The following is a 15,521-nucleotide window of genomic DNA, read 5'->3' as shown; positions in this document are numbered from 1 at the left end:
GTAGGCCACCCCCGGGAGCCAAACGAGGGGACTTTTGGAGGTTGGGGCTTGGCTTTTCCTTGGCCTTTCGTAATGAGTCACGCCGCCCCGGTCGCCTTTCTTTGCGCCTCTCCTCCAGGGACCGGGAAGCTGGGTTTCTCGTTTGTGAGGATCACGGCCTTGCTCATCGCCGGCAATCGTCTGTGGGTCGGGACGGGCAACGGAGTCGTAATCTCCATCCCTTTGACAGAGAGTAAGTAGCCCCTGGTGGGGCACCCTCTTCCATCCCCTCTGCAAGTCTCTTTGCCCATAGTGAGATAACTTATAGTTATAGGTTCACTGCTGAGAGTAGTTCCAGAAATTTAAGACCAAAATTGTTAATAATGACATTTTTTTATGATCATTCTAGGGGAGAAGCACGGGCATTCTTGCCCGCTCTTAGACCCAGCCCTATCCTGGCGTTAAAATCTCCACCTAATTAAAAAATGGGAATTAGGGTATTAAGAGGATAGAGACTCTTTTGTAGCTGCTAAGAGATTCCAAAGGTTCCCTGTAACACAGAGCTCTTGGATGGGAGGTACACATTAATACATATAAGACTTCCAGAATGAAAGCCTTTAATTAAAAGAATCTAAAAGTTGCTGGGACAGTTATTATCCAAAACTTCCACATCAGCCTTTAGGTCAACAGTGGTAGAGCCTCTGCTTGGCCATGCAGAAGGTCCCAGGTTCAATCCCCAGCATCTCCAGTTAAAGGGACTAGGCAGAGTAGGTGATGTGAAAGACCCTTTTCTGCCTGAGACCCTGGAGAGCCGCTGCTGGTCTGAGTAGACAATACTGACTTGGATGGACCGAGGGTCTGGTTCAGTATAAGGAATGACCCGGTTCTTGCACAGGGGACCTTTACCTTTAGACATTGAATGGAACAGCAGAAATGAGAGATGGAGAGCCATAGTCCCAGGTAGTGTGTCCAGTAGTATTTGGCGACCCCCAGCTCCCCACCCACCCATTACCTGCCTGTTACTTTACCATAGGTCCGCTATGCCGCTTGCTAAAAACAGTGTATTGCAGTGATCTGTGACGTGTGCAAACATGTTAAGTTTTAAGACAGTCTTTCCCTGTTACTCCCAGTAATTGCTGTTTTCTTCTCTTCCCCAACCTCTGCTGAATTCCCGTTTTTCCTCTCTGTATCCCTCCCTTTCTCCTCTTCCCAGCCGTAGTGCTCCACAGGGGTCAGCTTCTCGGGCTCAGGGGTAAGTCCTAGATCGCCTTCCTTCTAGATTCCAGAAGCCAGCCTTGATTTGATCCGTTGCACCTTCCTGTCAACTTCTCTGTCCCACTTGCTGGCTCCCTCAGCCTGTTGGTTCATTCATTCTCATTTTCATTGAAAATACCACTGAGGAACGTAACGGAAGAAAGATTTCCGTTGATCTGCGTTGGGAAAATCCATGCTGTAGATGTGCTCTCTCTTTTTTTCTCCCACCTCCATCTTGTTGGTTATGATGGAGATCACGAAGCCACGAAGATGAAAAACAGAGTTGCACTTACCTGTAACTGTTGTTCATCGAGTGGTCTTCTGTGCAGGCACGCATCCCTCCCTCCTTTCCCCGCTGTGGGCTACTGCTTAGTGGCTATGGTGGTCTTCCACGGTGGTGAAGGGAGAACTGATGGGGGAGCGCCCCTCCTCCCTCCTTCACATGACCGTTGGGCGGGAAGCTGGCGTTCTGAAGCTCCTAAAAGCTTTCTAGTCAGTTCTCCGCGGCTGGCCTGCACAAGCGCAGTCCCCATGCGTGCCTGCACAGAAGGCCACTGGATGAACAACAGTTACAGGTAAGTGCAACTCTGTTTTTCCTGTCACAATACACTTTCAGTATAAGGCAGCTTCATGTGTTCATGAGTGCTGCTCTGATTGGCTGCAGGGTCGGCGGGGTGCATTTCGGTGCTCTTCCCCTTCCAGATGTGTTCACTTTTGTTTCTTTCTGGCCTCAGCCAATAAGACCTCCCCCACATCTGGCGAAGGGAGCCGCCCAGGGGGCATCATCCATGTGTACGGCAGCGACGAAGGGACTGACAAATCGGCGAGCAGCTTCATCCCCTACTGCTCCATGGCTCAGGCCCAGCTGTGCTTCCACGGCCATCGCGATGCGGTCAAGTTCTTCGTTTCCGTGCCTGGTAAGCAGCTGTTTTTTATTTGTTTGGGAAATTTCTAGGCTGCCTCTGCCAAGGACCTTCTTCAGACAGACATGACAAAATCATAAAACAGGAAACTCGTTAAGAAAAATAGCAGCCATTTTTTTTAAAAAAGCCATGGCGTAAAAACGGTGTTAGAGAAACGTTGCTAGCTGCTAGCCATGATGATTAAAGAAGCATTATCCCAATGAAGACCAGTTATGGGTGTGGGGAAGGGGGGCGCAAATAGGAGCTGGCTCTTCACGTCTTTGAAGGCATCCGGAGGTCACTGTGATCCAGTTGTGGTCTTCCGATATTCTTAGACGGTCACCAGAGCATAAGGCGGCTTTGCACGTTCAACTCTTTCAGGTAATGTCCTCGCGACGCTGAACGGGAGCGTGTTGGACAGCCCTTCTGAGAACCCCGGCACGGCCACCGTTGAGACAGAAGGGCAGAAGCTGAAAAATGTCCTGGTGCTAAGCGGAGGAGAAGGCTATATCGACTTCCGGATTGGTGAGTTACCCTGTTATATTAGGTGCTGTGGAACACAGGCAGGATGGTGCTGCTGCAGTCATCTTGTTTGTGGGCTTTCTAGAGGCACCTGGTTGACCACTGTGTGAACACACTGCTGGAATTGTTGGGCCTCGGTCTGATCCAGCAGGGCCTTTCTTATGTTCTTATGGAGGATGGGGCTATCCATGGCTACTAGTCAGAATGGATACTAGTCATGATGCATACCTATTCTCTCCAGGATCACAGGAGCATGCCTATTATATGAGGTGCCGGGGGACACAGGCAGGATGGTGCTGCTGCAGTCGTCTTGCTTGGGGGCATCCTAGAGGCACCTGGTTAGCCGCTGTGTGAACAGACCGCTGGACTAGATGGGCCTGGGTCTGACCCAGCATGGCCTTTCTTATGTTCTGTTAGTAGTAAAGCTGTTTCGTGTGCGCAGCGATGCTGCCGTGTCCATCTCTCTTCATCCGCTGTGCCCGTTCTCTCGGCAGGGGACGGAGAGGACGACGAGACGGAGGAGAACGCGGGAGACGCCACCCAGGTCAAGCCCATCCTCTCCAAGGCCGAAAGGAGCCACATCATTGTGTGGCAGGTCTCCTACATCCCCGAATGAGCTCTGCCGCCTTTTCCTGCCGACTGTATTTTTCTCTCCCCGCCCTGACTCCTCCAAATGCCAGTATGTACATACGGAACTCCTGCATTGTACCTCCCGTTGGAAACCAAACCCCGGATGACCACTAAGCCTCCTTGCTCCGTCGCGAGGCCTCCCTCCTCTTATAACCTCTAAACTTGCAGCTTTCATCTCGGGCCCGTGCGCTTTCTGAATCGGCTGGGTCGCTGGAGGTGGAGAAGCTCGAGAGTGGAGCCTGCTGCTGCTGGGCATCAAGGAAACCAGAGGGACGAAGTTGGTTCGGGGGGGAGGGGGCTGGCTGAAGTTTTCGCAACAGATCCCTTCCTCTCCCTCACCTGCCCACCTGCATGGTAAAAGAGAGCTGCTTCTTGGCTGCTTCCCCCCTGGCACTGAAGTGATGCAGGTAGCTTGTATCTCTCCAACCATGCAACATTATGAAAAGAGATGATTTCCGAAGCAGGACCGCTTGCTCTGCCATCTCCCCATTCACCGGGTATTATCCTCAGTGACTCAGGAGCAGTCCGGACCGGATTCGAGGCTCCAAAACATGCCGCATGGCTGAGTTCGGAAGGGTTTTTCTATGGCAAAGGGATCGACGGCGTGCCCTTGATAACCAGGAGAACGATTTGATACCGTTCCATGGGGTTCCATCACTGAAGCTGTTTAGATCAGGGTCTGGATGGGAGTCTTTTTGGAGGCCTTTCATGGAACGTTTCTCTCTTTGGAGGAAGGATAGGCTATAACAAGCAAAAAATAAGTCAAGGTTGGGAGGGCCCCCCAGGAGATGCGATATTTCTTGTTGCTGGGGCTGTTGGGGTAGTTTGTGGTTGGAGAAGCCATATGGCTAACCAATTGATAGTGGGTGGCCAGGAAAAGTTTGGGGTATCCTTCTCCCCCCCAACACACACACACAGCACTGAATGACTACTAAGGGGTATGCACGTAAGAGAGAGCCTGCATTTGAACTTTGGCATTCCGTCAGGACAAACTTGGGCTTAGGGTCGCCACGTAGAGCTCTGAATCTCGCAGCCAGTTTAGGAGACGGTTCAAGCGGGAGACTCTGAGGGTGCTTTGGAAGAGAATAGCTAGGACGTAGAAGGTGGAGCAACGTCACCTGTGGGGTTGGAGGTGGGAGTTCTGAGGGGGAGAAGGAACAAATGAAAAGGAGGCCAAGAGGGGAGGTGTCTTCACAAAAAGCTGGAGAACAGCAGAACTGACAGGGGGGGTGGGCCACTCTTCGAGAGGGAACCGCATCAGCCGGACCCCTAGGATGTAGGAGGTTTAGTTTTACAGTCAAGAAGCTGATTTGACTTGGTCACGTCCCACCTCTAAATGATTGCTGAAGAAACCGTAGGAACAGCCCAGACCACACAGAAGTGTGCTTAATGTCCCCTTAAAAATCTGTAGAAATGAAGTACTACTTGAGTTTTGTTGACTTCTACCCAACTAACTCTTAAGGTTCCTGAAGTTGCTGTTGCAGAGGCGTTTCCCCAAAGAATGAAGTGCGTCTCGTTCCCAAGGGAGTGGTGGTCTGTGAGCACATGGTGGGCCAGGAAGAGCATCTGACCCTTTCCTTGTGTTGATTGTCAGTGATGGAAATTGCTGGAGAAGACGACAGGGAGATCGTGGCAGGCTTTCCCCCCCTTTTTTTGCATCCCTTCTTTGCATCCCTGATCTGGTCCCCTTTGCCTATTGGTTTGCTTCCTGCAATGGGCTTGTCCCCGTTTCCAGAGCTGAGGGCTTCAAGCAGAAGGATCTCTTTTGGGGGGTGGGGGGTCCTTGGAAAGACAAGAGGCCCAAGCAATATGTTTGTGGTTCAGGGATATTCACTCCCTTTAAAACCACAGCCTTATATGGGAATCACAGCTCTCCAGGACAGTCTCTGAACCAGCACAAACATAGGGAGCTGGTCACCTAAGCAAGATTGAACAGCCACGGGGGAATGGGTTGTGAGATAGCTACGTTTTGGCCCCCAGATGAGACCACATCTACCAGGCTTCACCTGGTATCAGAAGAGATGTTTGAGGCTAAACATGGGCTAATCTTTGTCGAGATGAGAGTAAAGAAGAAGAAGAGTTGGTTTTTACATGCCGGCTTTCTCTACCACTTAAGGGAGAATCAAACCGGCTTACAATCGCCTTCCCTTCCCCTTCCTACAACAGACGTCCTGTGAGGTTGGTGAGGCTGAGAGAGCTGTGACTTGCCCAAGGTCACCCAGCTGGCTTCGTGTGTAGGAGTGGGGAAACACATCCAGTTCACCAGATTAGCCTCCGCCGCTCATATGGCGGAGTGGGGGGATCAAAAAAGATGTGCCTCTTTTCAGACATCATGGGAAACTGGTTTGATTAAACTGGTTTGGGTGATGGTCTGAATATGGGACGTCTGCCTCAGTCCAGATATTGAAGGTCTGTTGAACCAACGTCTGGAGTTATTTTTTTTACTGCAGTTGATCTTAGCTAGGGTTTCGTGTGATGTCTGAATGCAGAAATCCTGGGGATAGTTGTCCGGTGACACCCTCCCAGGGTACAGGGAGCGTAGGATTCAGGTGATCGTCCATGATCTGCATCTTGGTTTAAATAAAACGGCCTTGTGTGATGTCAGAACTGAGCTGTTCGGGCTTGTGCGGCAATGAGGCGTTTGTTTCCCAGTGACATTTTTGGCTTTTTCTCACTTTCAGACCAAACTAGGAACAGCTGGACTAGACTAATTCAGGACCTCGTTTAGCTTATTGGCACCCCAGACATGGAAGAGCATTCAGAGCGGCAAAATGTCATCTCGCTTTGCTGTGGGAGTGGAGTGGCGCTTGCAGATAGGGAAGACCACACGGCATGCAGGCGGGCAGGGGCAGGGCTGTGGCTTAATGTCAGAGCCTCTGTTTCCATTCCCTGGGTCAATCCCTGGCATCTCCAGCAAAAAACCCAAAAACGGATCAGGCAGTAAGGGATGCGAAAGACCTCGACCTGAGACCTTACCAAGCCCCTGCCAGTCAGAGCAGACAAGACTGACCGCGATAGACCAGTGGTATGAATCAGTAGCACACAACTTTGTGTGTACCAGACCAGGAAGGTGAGTAGCCCAACAATTCGTTATTCTGTAAGTAGAGCAGGCGAGTTCAGAGTGATAACATGTGCCACAGTCGTAAGAACCGATCTACCAGTTGCCAAAACAATTCGAGAGACAGGTTGGCTCTCCTGTAGCATCGAGCCACGGTAAAGGGGTAGAACTGTGAAACCGACTCATCCTCCTGCAGTCCCGGGTTATCTGTAGCTTCGGGCTTGTCAAACCTGTGCTTGTTTGCTTCCCTTTCCCATGTATGGGCCGGAAGAACTTTATTCTGATTTTTTTCTTTTTGCAGTCTTGAGTTACGTTTCCCTTGAAAAGAAGCACACATTCAAAAGGGGGTGGGTGGAGGAGAAGGACAAATAGCTGCGTGCCTCCAGCTTGGGCCGCAGCTTCCTGGCAGCAAGGTGAAAGCTTATTGGCTTGACCACACACGCATAACCTCCCCACCACTGTGATGTATGTAAAGTTAACTTGTATGTTATAAAAAAGACTTTTTAAAAAAAAAAGAGAGAAAGAGAGAAAACGTGTCTTAAGGGCGTGTAAACTTTGCCATTTTGGTTTAAAGATGTAAAGAGATGTTTTGGAACAACAACAAAAAATTAAGTCTCCTGTGCTGCGTCCCCCCCATATATGCTATCAAACAAAAGGAATCATATCTGTTCTGTATGTAATAAAAATGTGTTAACATCAGATGTCCGAGAGCATTTGGTGGATGCGGCGACGTCGAGTTTTCTAAGAGCGGGCTGTTTTGCAGGGGACATATTCTGTGTGCGTTAATGTCTGAGGTTCGCTCTCGGACATCTTCAGATAAAGAAGGGGACCAGAGGAAATCTGTCAGGCAGAGGTTACCTTACTGGGCTCGGTGGACCAATTGGTATGGGTAGCGTAGAAAAGCAGCTTCATAAAGAAGAGTTGGTTTTTATATGCCAACTTTCTCTACCTTTTGAGGAGAATGAAACCGGTTTACAATCTCCTTCCCTTCCTCTCCCCACAACAACCACCTTGTGAGGTAGGTGGGGCTGAGAGAGTTTAAAGAGAGCTGCGACTAGCCCAAGGTCACCCAGGTGACTTCATGTGGAGGAGTGGGGAAACCAACCTGGTTCACCAGATTAGAATCTGCCGCTCAGGAGTGGGGATTCGAGCCCGGTTCTCCGGATTAGCGTCCACCGCTCTTAACCACTGCACCACACTGTGTCCCCAACAAATTTTGCACAGTTGTAGAGCGCCTCTTTTGCTCGCTGCAGAGCCTGGGAGCAGTCCCTGGCATTTGACAGGTGGTGGGAAAGATCCGCGATTTTGGGCAGGAATAAAAGAAAGGAGGGAATACACGCTTTGCTCGTAGTAAGTCAGGTTTCAGATGTTAGGACTTTTTGTGGCCAGGATCACAGAAAGCTGTTAAGAGTAGACTGTACACAGATAATGGGCCGGTGGTCTAACTGGATTAGGCAACACCATTTGAGCTGATGCTGGCCTACGGGATAGACCCTGGGAGGGGCCGTGGCTCAGTGGTAGAGCATCTGCTCGGCGTGCAGAAGGTCCCAGCTTCAATCCCCGGCATCTCCAGTTAAAGGGACCAGGCAGGTAGGTGATGTGAAAGACCTCTGCCTGAGACCCTGGAGAGCCGCTGACGATCTGAGTAGACAATACTGACTTTGATGGACCAAAGGTCTGATTCAGTGTAAGGCAGCTTCATGTGTTCACTGCATTCTTTCAGTCCCTTGGACTGGATCGAATCCTTCAGTTAAGACAACGTGTGCCTATTCAATGCTAACGCCGGCTCAATCCTCAGCCAGACCAACAAAAGGGTGAGTTTCAAAAAAATTTATTTTACAAAAGCACATTTCACAGCCACTTATTTCAAAGTAAATCATGTACATATATATAGACCTTCCTGGGAAGATGTGTGCGGACTGCCGTTGGGAGGATGGAGGGGGATGGACCCTCCCCCCCAATAGCCATAATAAAACCTGATGAGGTTTGACTGTACCATCTTAGCTGTGATAGCTAGGACCACCCTTCTCTCACCTGATAAAAACCAGTCCCACTTGTACTGTTTCAGCTAGACAGTTTCCCTCTAAGAGTAAGGAAGACATGCACAGAGGAAAACTCCCCCTCCCTACTTTGTCCCATTTTGGTAGGTCAGTAGGAATCAGATCACGGGCGTGTTTGTCAAGGTAGTCAAAGAAAACAGCAATGGTTTTGTGAAAAAAAGGGGGGGATTTTATACCGTAAGGAGTCTCAAAGGGGCTTACAATCACTTACCACCCCCCACCCCCGCAACAGGCACCTTGTAAGGTAGGTTGGACTGAGAGAGTTCGGAGAACTGTGACTGGCCCAAGGTCACCCAGCAGGCTTCATGTGGAGGAGCGGGGACTCGAACCCAGTTCTCCAGATTAGAGTCTGCCGCTCTTAACCACTACACCACTCTGCCTCTCTAAAGCAATGTTTCATTTGCATTTTCTGTGCAGCAGCCCTGAGGAGCTCCTGGCTCATTTTTAAGGTGGCGTTTCAAACCAGTCGAAGCCATTCCAACAGCCAAGAAGAGCGGTCTTCAGATTTTTAAAGGGGAGACGCCTTTAAAGGAGCACTCTGAAGGATATGTTAGAAGACAGGACCCCCTTTTTTTTGGTAGCAGCAGGGTCCCTCTTAAGTGTTGCACCAAAGCTATGATTGGGCCAGGGTGGGGAGTGTTTCAAATGTTTGTTGCAGAGGGCTGAGATGTACTCTTTCGGATCTAGAACCCCTCTCCCCTTTTCCTCTCCCTCGCCCACTCCAGGAAAAAAAAAAGGAGTTCATGGAAAGGCAATGGAGGAGTGACTTCAAGCAAATGACGGAAAAGGCGGCACTCTGGATCCTCCTTCCTACTCGTAGATCCAGCGTTCCGTGCTGTCCTCCCAGCAGAGCGTTTCATCTTTGCGGAACCAGAGGGCGATCTCGCGCCGGGCACTCTCTACTGAATCGCTGCCGTGAACCACGTTCCTGTATGGAAGGGAGAAAGGTTTCAGGTTGTGCAAGTGGAACATCCTTTCCCCTCAAAATGGCACACTGTCGAATCTGGGCCTGTGTACATCCAAACAGTTGCTTTGCCCTCACGAAGCAGCTTCCAGGGGCTCACTCTCCCAGATCTGCTGCTTGTCCCTTGCTAGGCACCCCGGAAGGTTTTCTCCTTCCTTCCTTCCTTCCTTCCTTCCTTCCTTCCCTCCCTCCCTCCCTCCCTCCCTTTCCCTCTGTTCTTAGACCGAGGTCTTGAACAATAAAACCAAACAACTTAAATAAGACCCATCTCTAAAAACACCTCTCTTCGTCTCTTCTCTGCAGCCTCCAGAAAACGAGCAACAAAATAAGTATGCTGGGGGCCAGAATCCTCTAAGAGGAACTGAACCGTTTGCTCCAAAGTTGCTCGAGAAGATGCAGACCATTTGTTAAAACACGGTATAATCCATTTTAGCCTAAGTTGGAATACGTAAGGACAGTGCAAAAGGATATGTACCAAGGAGTCCACTGACTGAAGAGGGCAGGGACACAGCCGGTCTGAAAAAGGGATCTTTCGCATACGGCCCAGCAAAACCATTGAAAAGGGGCAATTAAATACTGAATGCATACAGATTCTACATAAGGTTTTCTCCAGTTAGGACCAGCCTCTCATCACTCCGTGGACCATTCCTGAATTGCCACAGTCACTTTCCAGTGGCAACGTGTCTAGAAATCTCGGGCCTGGTGAGGAACTGCCTGCCTTCTCTGCCAACAACATTCCTCCTTTCCCTGTTTCTTATGACAACCACGGCTGCGCAGTCTAGCACAGAGATTTCACTTGACCATTGTTTTTAGACTCGCAGCTGTAGGGTGGATAAGCAAGGGAACCTCTCGCCTTCAGGATGGAAAGGCCTTCACTCACTTGCCGACGTCGAGGCAGAAATCTCCTCGGATGGTCCCGGGCTTGGAGTCCGCAGGGTTGGTTTCTCCGATCATGGTGCGAGCCATTTTCACCACGTCCAGTCCTTGCCAGACCTGCGGCGAGACGACAGGAAAGGCAATTCGCTTGACGGGAAAAGTTTTGCCCTGGGTCCCTTTGTGTGGACACACATGAACTTGAACACACATGAAGCTGCTTTATACTGAATCAGACCCTTGGTCCATCAAAGTCAGTATTGTCTACTCTGACAGGCAGCGGCTCTCCAGAATCTCAGGCAGGGGTCTTTCATGTCACCTACTTGCCTATTCCCTTTAACTGGAGATGCCAGGGATTGAACCTGGGACCTTCTGCATGCCAAGCAGAGGCTCTACCACCACAGCCTGATTCCCTGTGAAATCCAGAAGTCTTGGGCCTGGTACTCTGACCCCTACCCCCAATGTTCCCACCAAGCCTCCCAGTTTCCTTTAACATTAAAATAACACTGAAATAACTTTAAAACAGTCTGACCCCCAAGAAGCTAGTAATTAAATATGTCACCACACAATAAGAACAAAACACACCAGCTCCTGTAAGGTGAGCGGGAAGGGCTGGGGCCTGCGCAGGGGGCCGGGCGTGCCCTTAATTTGGGCTGAGACTCACCATTGCCACGACGGGGCCGGAGCTCATGTACTTCACCAGGCGGATGTAGAACGGGCGTTCCCGATGCTCCGCGTAATGCTCTTTCAACAAGTCTTCCGAGGCCTGGCAAGAAAGACCACAAACCACCGTTCAGTCAGATGTCATTCTTCAACTAGAGCAGTGGTTCCCAACCTTTTTTTGACCAGGGACCACTAGGACTTTTTTGTTCGGTGCAGGGACCCCAAGGTTCAAAATAAAAATTCCGAGAATTTGAAAATAAACTTTAATCATAACTGTTAGTTAAACATTAAACTTAGAATAATATTTGAATATATATTTTTATAATATAAAACTTTTAATTGAAAATATTAATTTATTATGGGTTTATAACTTTGTTTCATGGACCTTAATTTAGTTCTCGCGGACCCCCGGTTGGGAACCAGTGATTTAGAGAGTCGCCCACTCTGGCTTGTAAATTTCTGGAGGTTTTGGGGGAACGATCCTGGGAATGGGAGGGTCCTCTGTGGGGGACGTAACAACCCAGTCTGGAGTCTGCCCAGCAAAGCTGAAGCTTCATTCGGGGAAACCGGTCTCCGAAGCGTGGAGATCAGCTCTAGAAGTCCGACCAGGAGGTTGGCAACTCTATTGGTCTGTCCCTCATTAGACATTTGTTCACAGGTTATCAAAACTATTCAGGTCCTTCCACAAACAGACAGGGGTTCAGGTTTTCATACGGCAGTTCTGGAGCTCCCGAGAAACCACCACGGCAGCTCCCAGACCAACCAGAAGTCAACCGGCCTGCACAGGAAGGGACTCAATTGTGCAACGCACCAGTACTTATCAGGGGACCTGTATAAAGGAGGAACCAGTGGATCCTGGTGTTGGTCAGGAGGTCTTTGCTCTTAGGAAATGGCCAGCGAGTTGTGATCCCCAGTTCCCAAAGGACTGCCCAAAGAGGACAAGAGGCGGCCCTTCGAGGACACACACAGTTGCGATGCAACAGCGGCAGTCTTCCGAGTCCTCCCTTTAAGGGGCAGAGCAAAAAGGGCACCCAAGAGGTCAGCACCCAAGAGATCAGGAGCTAGGTAAGCTGTGCCCTCTGAGGCAGCCCAAGGCACCTACCCGTGCCAATGAGAGCGCTACACTCTCATTCAGTTTGCCCTCATGGGCAAGGGGAGAGACCGGCCCCAGGCCAATGAGTGAATTTCATAGAATCATAGAAGAGTTGGAAGGGACTACCATGGTCATCTAGTCCAACCCCCTGCACAATACATGAATACATTTCTCCCCCCCAAACCCCCACTCCATGCCCAAGATGCCCTCCCTCCCATGAACTGCCCAAGGTCATAGAATTAGCACTGCTGACAGATGGCCATCTAGCCTCTGCTTCAAAACTTCCAGGGAAGGAGAGCTCACCACCTCCCGAGGAAGCCTATTCCACCGAAGAACCGCTCTTAACTGTTAGAAAGTTCTTTCTAATGTCTAGACGGAAACTCTTTGGATTTAATTTCAATCCGTTGGTTCTGGTCTGACCTTTTGGGGCAACAGAAAACAACTCGGCACCCTCCTCCATATGGCAGCCCTTCACGTACTTGAAGATGGTTCTCACATCCCCTCTCAGTCTTCTCCTCTTCAGGCTAAAGCAGGGGTTTGAGCACAGGCCTGCCTAGCCCTCAACCCTATGACGCCGCACCTCCTGTGAGGCATCGGCAGAGGGAGGGAAGGCCGTGTTCGTTTTTACCTGCATGAGCTTCATGGCCACCAGTTTGAAGCCCTTCCTCTCAAAGCGCCTGACGATCTCGCCCACCAGATGCCGCTGCACCCCGTCGGGTTTGATGGCGAGGAAGGTGCGTTCGTTGACGCCGGTGTAAGCTGGAAAAGGAGAGACAACCTTATGAAATGCAACCCGGTTTGGGAATGCCTCCAGGCCTAAGCTGGAGCCAGGGCCGGGTCTTCAGAACCCCCCAACCAAAACTTGGAAGGCCTGTTTTCCAGTGCTGTGAATTCCAGTTGTAAACACAGGACGTGCCTCTAAGCAGGTGCAGAGTGCATGGAAGGAGAAGAGACTCCAGGTCAGGCGCTGCACTATTAAAGAAAGCCGGGGTCTGAAATCCCCCACCCCCTTTTTTTTATACAGGTGACAGCAAACACAAGACGATCTAGGGCTAGAAAGAGCCCCATTAAGGGAAAAATGGGAGCTATTTTTCAGTCCGTTTCTGATCACCTCTCAGCATTCAAACCAGCGGAGTCTTAAAACCAGCCTTGGTGGTGGGAGGGAAAGTAAAGACCCCTAGCGCTCAGGTCTCAGTTTCCCCTGCGGCAGCGCTGCCAATAGGGTGCCAACCTCCAGGGGGCGGCCGGAGATCCCCCAGAACGACAACTGATCTCCGGACGACATAAATTGCTGCACGGTGTATTTATTTAAAACGTTTACCCCACCTCTCCTGCAAGCGATGGCTGCTTTGCAAGGTGGGCTGCGTGACCGTAAGCCTAGCAAGGTCCCCTGCCCTCCCCAAACCCCACTGCCCCAAGCTCCAACCCTCCAATCTCCAGGGAAGGGTCTGGCATGGTGCAGCCCTAAGTCTGGCATGGTGCAACCCCGAGACCTTGGCTTGCACGTGTTTGGTTTGCATTTGTGCACGTTTGCATCTACCTGCTTGGAAGATGCTGGCGAAGAGGGCGAGCAGGAAGATCATGGCGATGCTGGGAGGGAGAAGGGGCGCGCCGGGCAAGGCGGCCGGTCGGGAGCGCGCACGCCGGGGGGAGGGGGGGAGCGAGGGGGCGGGAGCAAAGGGGCGCCGCTTCTCTAATGGGAATCTCTCCTCTCCCCACGCCCCTTTTCTGGCCCCGAGCAACATGCAAAGCTTTGCACCCTCGGTCCTTTGGGCGTCGCCCCGCCCCGCCAGCAATTAGCCTTGAGTGCTTTGCAGCCTGAGAAGCAAGAGCTCCTGAGCGTGCACAGAGCGCCTGGCGTCCTAGGAGACGCAGGCTGGCTTTTAAAGGTGGGACTTTTAAAGTGGGACTTTAAAAGGACTTTAAAAACTTAGGTGCGTGCTTATATATAGAAATAAAGAGCCGCAGAACTGGTATCTTGTTGTATCGTATAAGATAATTCCCAGTGGGTAGCCGTGTTAGTCTGTTTGCAGCAGTCAACAAGGGCAAAAGTCCAGTTGCACCTTAAAGACTAACAAAAATATTTTCTGGTAGGGTGTGAGCTTTCGTGAGCCACAGCTCACTTCTTCAGATACCTGCCCTACCTGCTCCTACCCTACCAGAAAATATTTTTGTTAGTCTTTAAGGTGCTACTGGACTCTGGCCCTTTTTGACTATCGTATAAGAGTTTGCTGCGTGGTTTATGGCTCTCTTCATTTGCACGAATTATCTTGTTTGCAGCACTTGTTTGTCTAATTTCGGGGATCCAGTTGTTGCACTGTTTGGTGGTATGCTTTTTAATTTATGGCGTCCTTATTTCCAGTTTTAATTGTGGATGATGTTTTGTGAAGGCCTATGGCCACATACAAATAAATTCGACTACCACTTACTTATTTCCAGTTTTGTTTCCTGCCCAGAGAAGGGTTGAGAAAAGCAGACTGTAGATAATGCAGTAGTCAAAAAGGGCAAGAGTCCAGTAGCACCTTAAAGACTAACAAAAATATTTTCTGGTAGTCTTTAAGGTGCTACTGGACTCTTGCCCTTTTTGACTACTGCAAACTGACTAACACGGCTGCCCACTGTAGATAATGCAGTTGAATAAATAAGAAACATTTCCTGGCATGGGGTTCCCGTGCCGTACTGTTGGTGAGCTCTAGTTTCATGTGGGTAAGCCACGCTAGCATGTGGTAGTAGAACAAAATTGGGATCCGGCAGCAGCTTAAAAGACCAACACAAATTTCCAAGGTATTAAGCAGCTTCCGTGAGTCAAAGCTCTCTTGGTCGGATACAAATGAGAATGACTTTTCTTTGGTCAGGAGTGCACGACAGATAATCCTGTCCAAAGAGTTCTCTGGATGTTCCTGTCTCGTTCTCTCTCAGCCTGAGCTAACTCCGAGGATAAGAGGGAAGAGAAAACCGTGGGCGCCACCCTCAGCTTCTTGAAGGAAAGGTGAGATAAAAGTGCGCTAAACAGATTAATGACCATGTTTAATGTCTCTGTGTCCACGCACCAGGTGCCTTTCCCTGACCATCAGGAGCCAGTGAAGGCTTCCATGACATGGAGCAAAGTGGATCGTGAAGAACCCCAAGAAAAAGATCTCTCCAAACTGAGCAAGTAAGGGCAAGGTGACGTCCACGGGGAGCCCAAAAGCCCAACTGCCACGTATGTTGAAGGGGCCGGAACTGGCAACCAGTCAGCTGGTGAAAGAGGGTAGCGGGATGAAAATGCCGACTTGGCAGCGGTGGAAAAGGCAAACTCTGCTGGGTATTATTAGGAAAAAGATTGAGAGTTATGTTTTAACATGCGCTGCCTTGGAGATTCTGATTGGGTGGAAAGTCAGCATTAAAAATGTCTTCAATAAATAAATCCCACCCTTCTCCCGATTTTTTCTTAAGACATTTTTGCGAACTAGCCCACTGTGCAGTTGTGCGTGTGTGTGATTTTGCCGTCAAGTCACAGCCGACTTATGGTGACCCCGTAGGT

The 15,521-nt window shown here is 50.2% G+C and overlaps 2 protein-coding genes across 2 annotated transcripts in view; one reads left to right on the top strand and one right to left on the bottom strand.

Annotated features, from left to right (window-relative positions):
• The window catches only part of MAPK8IP3 (mitogen-activated protein kinase 8 interacting protein 3), a 47,400-nt gene extending 44,015 nt beyond the window's left edge, over nucleotides 1-3,385 (top strand). The window contains exons 29-33 of the mRNA XM_056866391.1: nucleotides 119-232; nucleotides 1,193-1,231; nucleotides 1,968-2,150; nucleotides 2,517-2,660; nucleotides 3,152-3,385. Of these exons, the coding sequence (XP_056722369.1) occupies nucleotides 119-232; nucleotides 1,193-1,231; nucleotides 1,968-2,150; nucleotides 2,517-2,660; nucleotides 3,152-3,273 (602 nt within the window). The 3' untranslated portion in view covers nucleotides 3,274-3,385. The remainder of the gene's footprint in view (nucleotides 1-118; nucleotides 233-1,192; nucleotides 1,232-1,967; nucleotides 2,151-2,516; nucleotides 2,661-3,151) is intronic.
• A 5,830-nt stretch (nucleotides 3,386-9,215) lies between these two features.
• NME3 (NME/NM23 nucleoside diphosphate kinase 3) lies at nucleotides 9,216-13,581 on the bottom strand. The gene is made up of 5 exons (XM_056866568.1): nucleotides 13,539-13,581; nucleotides 12,627-12,757; nucleotides 10,907-11,008; nucleotides 10,250-10,362; nucleotides 9,216-9,333 (listed from the first exon to the last, which is right to left on the bottom strand). Exons 1-5 carry the CDS (start codon nucleotides 13,579-13,581, stop codon nucleotides 9,216-9,218), a joined length of 507 nt encoding a protein of 168 aa, XP_056722546.1.
• Between the last annotated feature and the right edge of the window lie 1,940 nt (nucleotides 13,582-15,521).

The sequence above is a fragment of the Euleptes europaea genome, chromosome 21 (assembly GCF_029931775.1).
Source record: "Euleptes europaea isolate rEulEur1 chromosome 21, rEulEur1.hap1, whole genome shotgun sequence".
Taxonomy (NCBI): domain Eukaryota; kingdom Metazoa; phylum Chordata; class Lepidosauria; order Squamata; family Sphaerodactylidae; genus Euleptes; species Euleptes europaea.
The sequence above is the reverse complement of the archived record's forward strand: the minus strand, read 5'-3'. Positions and strand labels throughout refer to the sequence as shown.

What these genes read in the sequence shown, in the direction of transcription:
- NME3 (XM_056866568.1), bottom strand. Translation starts at nt 13,581, where the DNA reads ATGATCTTCCTGCTCGCCCTCTTCGCCAGCATCTTCCAAGCAG. An exon ending in CGCCAGCATCTTCCAAGCAG is followed by an intron (nt 12,758 to 13,538) that starts GTAGATGCAAAC and finishes CTCCTTTTCCAG; the next exon opens with CTTACACCGGCGTCAACGAA. An exon ending in CCGGCCCCGTCGTGGCAATG is followed by an intron (nt 10,363 to 10,906) that starts GTGAGTCTCAGC and finishes GTCTCGCCGCAG; the next exon opens with GTCTGGCAAGGACTGGACGT.